The sequence below is a fragment of the Rattus rattus genome, chromosome 16 (genome assembly GCF_011064425.1).
Source record: "Rattus rattus isolate New Zealand chromosome 16, Rrattus_CSIRO_v1, whole genome shotgun sequence".
NCBI lineage: Eukaryota > Metazoa > Chordata > Mammalia > Rodentia > Muridae > Rattus > Rattus rattus.
In genome coordinates, this window is record NC_046169.1 from 12538990 (window position 1) to 12548391 (window position 9402).

The following is a 9402-nucleotide window of genomic DNA, read 5'->3' on the forward strand; positions in this document are numbered from 1 at the left end:
AAGGTGGACCCTTGGCTGTGTGGGTGAGGCTTCAGGCTTCAGTCTTGTGTGCCAGGAACTGCAGATGGTTCTGTGTGTGTGTGTGTGTGTGTGTGTGTGTGTGTGTGTGTGTCCGTGTGTCCATCCCAGCCTGTCTACACCCTGTGACTGACGCCTCCTAGCTGACGTCCTTCTCTGGTTCTTTCAGCTGAGCCCTCTCCCCCAGGACTGCAGCCCTTGTCACCGCCACCTGTGGAGGACATCTGCTCAGATGACTCAGATGACATTATCTTTTCACCATTTCTGCCCAGGAAGAAAAGCCCCTCCCCATTCTAGGACCCCAGTCGTTGCCTCCAGGTGAGGTGGCCGTGGGGACAAGTTAGAGGACTCTGAATTTGAGAAGATGACTATCTCGCTAGGGAAAGAGCCCTGCCTCAGGAACACCTCAGCCATCGATTTTCTCACGTGTCATGCCTGTGCCTTTGAGGGACCCTGGTGGCTCTGTGTTCTCTGGGGACAGAGGGAAGGAGGGAGGGGGGTCCACCTCCCACTTCCGTTTCTAGTTTCAGCCCATGTGTTTCCAGTGCCCACAGATAACGTTCACCCCAAGTCAGGGCAGCAGGGAGTCCTGCAAAGACAGGAACTTTTGCAAAGTCTACTACTTGCCCTTAACCTCGGCACTGCCAGCTGCCATGTAGGCCTAGCCCTCCTGGTCCACTGCTGCCTGGTGCCTTAACAGGTGCTACAGCTAAGTCTTCCGTGCCCACATGGAATGCAGTCATACAAGAGCCAGCAAGAAGCTGTGGACATCAGGGTCCCCAACTGAGTCCCTGTCCCATGGGCTCCTTGTTCCTCCTGTTCTTATCCCCCACCATCTCCACATACCCCACCTCCCCCCCAGGAGGATGAACTCTGGGAAGAGTCCCAAGCAGCATCGACACAGAGTGAGTGGCACGGCTGCTATGGTAAAGCAGCCAGAGGATGGCTTAGGTCACCCAGACCCAAGGCAGAGAGCAGGGCCAGGAGGCAGCCCGTTGTTGTCCCAGAGGACATAGGTCTCAGGGAAGGACAAATTCCAGTACGGCCCTGTCAGTGGGTGTGCAGAGGTGCCTGTAGGCCACCGGTGCCATCTGGCCCATTCAGCATTCAGCATCCAGCAGCTTGAGGTGTTGGTCCCTTGTCTGTGAAATTAGCTCCTGTCAGTGGGTGAGGATGAGGAACTTTGGGCTTGCACAGGGTTTTAGGAGTATCTAAGATCCGTGTAGCTTAGGCCTGCTGCCCAGGTGTCCCCTCTAGAGTGCCTGTCGGACTGGCTGCTGGGGGTCTCCACAGGTCACTGGAGATGGAACTTCCTGGTCCCATAGACTAACTGGCTTTTGTCTCAGGAAAACCTAATGTTATAAGGTTCCTTCTTGGATGAGGCCAGTGGAGACACCCAAGAGGTTTTGCTTTTAGGGACCATTTAATTCCTGGCATCTTCCTCACAAAACACCTGAGCATGGGACACTCAGGAATGAGCTGGGCTTGGCGGTCAGAGTCCAGGAAGAGGGCCCCATGCTTTGTCTACTGGACAGACCTGCTCCTGGAAGGTTTAAGTTCCCCTAATACTGTGATGGGACCAGGCACAACTGCCTACTCATTTTTCTCCACCAGGGGGCAAAAAAACCCAACTCAGCCAGACCTGGCCATCTCATTTGGCCTGCAGGCTGCCTGCCAAGTTAGTTTCTCAGTGAAATGATGGTAACTTTTCTCACATGGAAGCCGGCTGGAGCGCTCTGTAGATCTGCTTCCTTGTCAGAACTTGGCTATGTTCCCTGTGATTGATGCCACCTCTTGAAGCTCCATATCCCACCCACCAAGGCACAAAACGGTGGCTACAGGTGGTCCTCAAGTGCCTGTACCTTCCCCGGAGCTGGGAAGGGGAGGGTCCACATACCACTGCTCTGTCCCTCCCTTCTTCAACGGCAGCCATTTGTGTATTGAGTGTTCTGAGTGAGTGAGCAGCCACGAGTCTGGGGTGGGGCGACTTCGCCTTCACCTGAGGGGGGTGCCTCACCTCAGGAAAAGGGGCTATGCAAGATGGCACCCCAGCTGCAGGGCAGGGTCTGTATATCTTGGGGCCAGTCTGTACAGCCCAAAGGTCTGGTCAGCCGCTGTACTTGGGTTTTCTAAGAACATGCCTCTGAACTACAGGAAAGCTGTAACCCTCCCGGCCTTTGGTATAGCAGCTAATCTATTAAAGGCAAACCCTATCTTGAAGCTGCCCCATTAAATGGGTGCCTGAGCCTCTGCCTTCCGCGGTGTCCTTTGTCCTGTGCTCTCCTGCTTACCCGCGCCATTGCCAGAGCAGACTGCCCCTGGCTGATCTGAATCAGAAAGTGCCTGGGGATGGGGGCGCGTGGTAGCCTATCTGGGGTGTAGGGGCAGTACAGTGAGCTCCCACTGACGTCTCCAGGAGGCGATGTGGCCTGAACTTCTCCTGATCTGTAAGACAGAGTCCTTGTGCTTGGCTTGGTTTTGTGGGTGCAAGTCCCCCAAGCCTGACTGGCCAGTGAGGGTGCAGTGCAGAGGCTGTGGGAGGGTGAGGTATAAGCCAAAACTGCAGAGGACTGTGGCAGGATGAGAAAGTGCGGGGAGGAAAGGAGGGGCAGAGGCTGTGGGCCAGGCCAAGCCTTCTGGGACTGATGTGGGACTCAGCCAGCTGTGGCCTGTGGCCTGTAAGTGGGGCCTTAGGAAGCAGCGGAAGCATAGGAGTGGAGACCTTTCTGAGGCCCTCAGACCTCAGCCTTCAGGACCAAAGCTGGTCCAGGTACGTGCACTGAGATGCTAAGTGACATCACTGTGCCCTGATTTCCACGGCAACACCTCTACATCACCTTGAGCTTAAAGAACAGGAGTGGGCCTCCTGTGTAGGCTGCTAGGTAGTTCATCTCTAAAAGAGCCCATGCTCTCTCTGTGACCCACTCTTTGAGCAAGCCCTGACATGAGAAAAAGTAGACTGTGACCTTGCCCCATGGGTGGCCGTCAGCCTGCTTACCGCCGCACTGCTCCAGCTGACCTGTGTGGAGAGCTGAAAAAGTGAAAGGCCACTCACACCACTCACACATGCTTGCCAGAGGCCCTGGGCATCTCCGGAGAGTGCACAGGAAGCCAGCCAGGCTTTGGCTTGTAGGGACCGTAGGAGATGCTGTTCCTCTTACCTCAAAAGTCAGGAACAGACTGGCGCCACCCTCCTTGAAGACGCCATCCTTGTGAAACAGGCAGATCGAGGAAACACCACAGCCCTTTGCTACCCTTGCTTCACCTCCACCCACCAGATGCAGCTGAGGAGGAAGCAGAGAGGGGGCTGGTACAAACCAGGCTTCCCCAAACTAGCAAAACGGCAGCGAGCTGTGGGTGGGTGGGAGCAAACCTGTGGAGATTGGAATCAGACTCTATAGTGAGCTTTTGTATGGTGCTGGTATGTGTTAGGCAAGTACTCTACCACTGAGCCACACCCCAGCCCCTCACTGGGGCATTCTAGGCAGGGTCTCTACCACTGAGCCACACCCCAGCCCCTCACTGGGGGATTCTAGGCAGGGGCTCTACCACTGAGCCACACCCCAGCCCCTCACTGGGGGATTCTAGGCAGGGTCTCTACCACTGAGCCACACCCCAGCCCCTCACTGGGGGATTCTAGGCAGGGTCTCTACCACTGAGCCACACCCCAGCTCCTCACTGGGGGATTCTAGGCAGGGGCTCTACCACTGAGCCACACCCCAGCCCCTCACTGGGGCATTCTAGGCAGGGGCTCTACCACTGAGCCACTCCCCAGCCCCTCACTGGGGGATTCTAGGCAGGGGCTCTACCACGGAGCCACACCCCAGCCCCTCACTGGGGCATTCTAGGCAGGGTCTCTACCACTGAGCCACTCCCCAGCCCCTCACTGGGGGATTCAAGGCAGGGGCTCTACCACTGAGCCACAACCCCCAGCCCCTCACTGGGGGAGTCTAGGCAGGGGCTCTACCACTGAGCCACACTCCCAGCTCCTTGCTGGGGAATTCTAGACAGGGGCTCTACCACTGAGTCAAACACCCAGCTCCTCACTGGGGGATTCTACCACTGAGCCATGCCCCAGTCCCACAAGGATGCTCTACTACTGCTATGTCAGCCCTTCATGGGGTAAAGTTGGGGGTTGGTAGACATACTGTAAGCTGAGTTATACTCCCAACCCTTCTTAATGCAGTATGACCCCCAGGGGCATGCAGCTTTGAGAGGGGGCTTAGAAGTCATCAAGACCACAGTCCCTGTAGGCCTCCTGATGGGTGACGAGAACTAAATGGCAGGGCCCTGTGCCTGGCATTTGTGTAAAGTCCCACAGCACATGGGGAGCTTTCTGTAGGTCCACTCACTTCGGCATCCAGGAGCGGCTGTGCCTGAATGGCCCTGACTGCAGGTGCCGGCTGGGTTCCGTCTGATAAATGTCTATTTTTGTCTCCCGAGGAGGGGAGTGAGGACTGCCTTCAGTCTCAGAGCCAGAACCCTCTTTGTGAAGAGACCAATCATTAAAAAAAGAGGGAAGATAGGAGCAGAACAGATGTCTTTAAACCTATAAATACCTTCCCGGGAAAGCACTCTCAACTTCTGAGATCTAAATAAAAATTCCATTATACCCTGGTCAATCTAATTGCAAATTCCTCCTTGGGGAGGGAGAAATATGTCCCACGTGGCTCAGAAGTTCTGAGGGCCAGAGACTCCGCAAACACAGCTGACTGACATGGAGCCAGGCTGGCCCTTTCTTGAGGCCCCCACCCACTCCAGGTTGGCAGGGGTCTGCGTCCAGCAGCCATACTGTAACCGACTAATCTGTCTGGTGCAGGCCACGGCTGGGCAAGCACCTGCATCGAGAAGCTGGGAAATGAAACTCAAACAGCTCAGGCCAGTGACGAGTGAGTCCCCTGGCCTTTTTAGTCTTGATTATTTTTTTCTTTTAAAAGGGGTTTTACTAGATAGTACTTACTAGTATGAGGTTAAAATCATGCAGCACCACACCCAGCTAAAAAAAATATATATAGCCAGCACAATGGCTCAGTAGATAAAGGCACTTCTTGGTACCATTCCTGAAAAACCTGAGTTCAATCTTCACCCACAGGGTGGAAGAGAGAACGTGTGTATACATGTGTATGCATGTCATAGTGTGCGTGCATGTGTGTGTTTGTGTGTGTGTGTCTCACATGAGAACGTTTAAATTTTTGTATATATGTATGTCTATATATGTACTTGTTCATGCTTATGTGGATATTTGTGTGTGTGTGTGTGTGGTTAGTGTGTGAACATAGGCTGGAGGCCAATGTCCAGTATCTTCCTCAGTTACTTTCCACCTTTTTTGTGTAATTATTTCAAAGATTAAATGTGTTTTGCTTGCACATGTGGTGCCCTCAGAGGTCATAAGGGAGCATTGGATCCCCTGGAACTGGCAGTTACAGACCGTTGTAAACTGCCAGTGTGAGTGATGGGAACTGAGTCTCAGCCCTCTGCCAGACCAAGACGTGCTCTCAATCACTGAGCCGTCGGTCCAGGCTCGCCTGGCTCTTTAGAGAGCGCCTTTCCCGGGCCTGGACCTCACTGATCCAGTTATGCTGACTAGCTAACACATCCAGGGATCAGCCTGTCCTTCCCACACCAGGGTTTCACACGTGTGCTGTCTCACCCAACCGATGCTGGCGGTCTGAACTCAGGTCCTTAGGCTTCCACGGCAAGCTCTTTACCCACCCAGCCGTGTACCAGGCCCTTTGTAAAAGTAGGAGTGTGTTGTGTGTGTGTGTGTGTGTGTGTGTGTGTGTGTGTGTGTCCGTGCTCGCGCGGCCACAGCATCCTGTGGAGATCAGAAGAAAGCTTGCAGGAGCCAGCCCTTTCCTTCTGCTCTGTTATCAGGGAATTGAACTCAAGTCATCAAGCTTGGCAGCAACACCTTAACCCACTGGGCCTTCTTACTGTCACTCCCCCGCTCTTTGATGGGGAAAAACAAAAACAAAAACAAAAAAATCCGCAACCTTAATAAGTCATCCAGGCTGGTCTTGTAGCCCAGACATACCTTGAATGAGGGGTCCTTTTGCCTCAACTTCCCAAGGAGCTAGAAATGCAGCCTGCACCACCCGGCCTGTCTCACACATGCCTTCTGGGGAGGCTGACTCCATGCCTGACCGGGATGGTTTTAAATATGCCCAAGTCCTCGGGGAACACGGAAAAAAGAATTTGAATCCTCGTTCCTTTTGGCAGTGCTGTCAGGTTCAGAATAAGAATGATGAGGAAGGGACAGGCTGGCCTGCCTGCACAGGCACCCACTAATGGCCTTTGGCTAGCGTGCCTTCCCATGGGCTCCCTCAAGTTGGAGCCGGTTACAGCTGGAGGGACGGCCCTATTAGTCGGTGCCTGCCTGAGGACCCTGGAAAAGGTTTCCATGGTGCTGGGGCTCTCTGAATAAGGAGAAAGGGGTGCCCCTGAGCTACTCGTTAATTAAGCCCAGAACAGCCAGGATTCAAAGAACAGTCCAGTGTGTGCCAGGGCTCCTGGGGGCCATTCACGGGACCCAGCCTGGGGCTTGCTTCCCCTCAGCTCCCCTCTTCCCAGACCCGGCTTCTAAGAGATGAAAGCAGAGAGGCTGTGGCGTAGGCGGGGCGGGGGGGGGACGCCGCTGACATAATACATGGGAAAGGCTGTTCCCTGCCATTGCTGCCGCCATCCAACCCCCTCCCTTGGCATATGTGATACTTCCCACCTGAAGTCCTGCCTCATCGTGTACCTCCTGCTTTTCCTCTATGACCCCACTCCACTTCTTCCTGCCAAGTGGGGTGTTTTCAGGTGCTGCCCCTTGGGATCCCTGGAGGCTTTCGGCATGGGTAGTACTCAAATTCAGCTTGACCTAGGCCCCAAGCCTGCACAGCATGCCATATGGTGGTGCCTACCGGAACCTAAGGTCACCTGTCTTCCACTCCCTCTAAAACACTCGGACAGTGTCAGGTCCTGTGGACTATGTCCTCTGCAGTCTTCAGCCCTGCTTCCACATAAACATCCATAAGGAGACCCAAGAAGTTCTCCCTAAAGGCCCCAGGGCAAAACTCAGTTCCTAAAGATGGTCCTGCCACATGCACACACAAAGTGTACCAAAGACACAAGTGTGCAAACCTACATATGTGCACATACATGCACACGGCATATGCAGCATACAAACGTATGTATGTGCACGCATGCAAATGCATGTATGGGCACATGGTCACCAAACCGTACAAATACATGCACAAACATGGAAGCACATGTGTATACAAAAATACATGCAGGCCGAGGGGATGCCTCAGTAGGTTAAGTGTTTGCCAAGCAAGCAGGAAGACCTGAGTTCAATTCCTAGAGTGTACATTAAAAACAACAAAACTAGCCAGGCATGGTGGAGCCTTAATTCTAGCACTTGGAAGGTAGAGGGAGGCAGATCTCTTGATTTTGAAAACAGCCTGGTTTACATAGTTCCAGACCAGCCAAGGTTACATAGTGAGAGACTGTCTCCAAAAACAAAACAACGAAATTCTGAGCAGCACACAGTGCAATCCCAGTGCTGGGAGGCGAAGGTAGCTGGGGCTTATTGGCCAGCCAGCCTCGCCCACTTGACTAGCTCAAGGCTAGTAAGAGACCCTGTCAAAAAAGAAAAAGAAAGAAAAACAAAACAAAAACAAAAAGCCAAGGTGGATAGTGAAGTTGACCTCAGCTTCCACATGCACACGTGTGCATGCACACACATGTACACAAAGACTCAGATGCAAATATATCTGCCATTCCTTTGGTTTGGGGATTGGGAAGACCCAAGTGATGGTTGCACAACCCTTAACCCCAGCAGTGAGGGAGGCAGAGGCAGGTGGATCTCTGAGCTCAAGACCAGCCAGGCCTATAGAGGGAGTCCAGGACAGCCAGAGCTACCTTCTGTCTCAAAGAAGGAAAAAAGCTAAATATGGCTGCCCATAACCCCAGCATTTGGCAGACTAAGGCAGGAAGATTGAGAGATACAGATACTGTAAACTGACCTCACTCCACCCACCGGTTTCACACCCATGCACACAGGGGCAGCCATCGCTGCTCTCGGTGGGTTAGAACAATGCTCCTGTTCTTGAGAGGGCAAGAAACTGGGAAAGCGACCTGGTGAGGGGACCGGGGAGTCAGAATCAGGGAATGGAGTGGGTAGGATCAAAACCCATGCCATACAATTATCATGTTCTCAAGGAATAAAATATGGTAGAAAAAAAAGTCCAACCTGGCCTACAGAATAAGACCTTGTCCCCACTCCACCTCCCAAAATCCCAACAAAGCAAAAGCCTCTGAGGGTATGACCTCATAGGGGTGTGCTGTCATCAGGACCTTTCCTTCCAGGCCCAAGTGCCACCCAACCCAAGCATTGCCTGTCAAAGTGGCCGGAGCATCTGTTCACAACCCACGACATAACCGCTGGCTGCAAATTTCAAGTGATATCCAGTCCCAGCCAATGAGAGGCTCTGCCCCAGAACTGTAATGAAGTCTGAGTTCCATTCCCAGCTCACTTGCTGTTAGCCGATTCGGCTGACAGGTCCGGAAGTACTGCTTCCAGTCTCTCTGCTCCTCCGCCTTTCCAAGATGCTGTGCGCATGAGAGACAGAAGCAACTAGCCAGCCCTTATACGCTCCGGGATGCCTTGGAAGGCCGCTCAGTGGTCAAGAAGACCACCCACGTGGTGCCTCGCAACAGTCTGTAACTCCAGTTGTAGCTCTCTGGCAGGCACCAGGCATGTATGTAGCACACAGTCATGCATGCAGATGAAACCCATAGAAAAAGAAAACTTAAAAATGGAAATGATCACTGTTGATATTTCCTGCTGTCTTCGGTATGTATGGGGCACCTGGAAGGAGAGGGTGGAAGGATGAATGGATGGGTGGATGCAGGTATGGACAGGGATGGACGGATGGCATAGGGGTAGACAGATGAATGAACAGATGTGTGGCTGGATGATTGATTGTGAAATGGACAGAAAGAGGAGTAGTAGGTGGAGGATGATGGTTGATCCTGTGAGTAAAAGGATGGAGGGTTGGAGGGATGGTGACAGGTTGGCTAATGGACAGGATGGATGGGGGGATGGGTACATGTAGAGATGGACAGACGGACAGGCCTATGGTGGGACAGATGGACTGATAGAGAAGTGGGTGGACAGTTGGATGGCTAGACAATGGATGTCTGTGTAGCTGGAAGGGAGAGTAGGCAGGTAAACACTATTCAAAAGTAATGTCACGCGAGTGCGAATTGCGATTTGTGCCATTTGAAAACCTAAAACATGGCACTTGCATTTTCTTCAATCAAACAGGAAAAGAGAGCAGGCGGTGGGGGGAGGGTTGTCAGAATTCTGCCCACATCTGTCTCCAAGAGTGTGGCGGT

At 53.1% G+C, this 9402-nt stretch overlaps 1 protein-coding gene across 7 annotated transcripts in view; it reads left to right on the plus strand.

The window, feature by feature from the left end:
• Iqce (IQ motif containing E) overlaps positions 1 to 2266 on the plus strand; it is a 38781-nt gene extending 36515 nt beyond the window's left edge. For all 7 annotated transcript variants that reach the window (XM_032886760.1, XM_032886761.1, XM_032886755.1 and 4 more), the window contains one exon: positions 188 to 2266. In XM_032886760.1, the coding sequence (XP_032742651.1) occupies positions 188 to 315 (128 nt within the window). In that variant the 3' untranslated portion in view covers positions 316 to 2266. The remainder of the gene's footprint in view (positions 1 to 187) is intronic.
• Positions 2267 to 9402: the final 7136 nt, after the last annotated feature.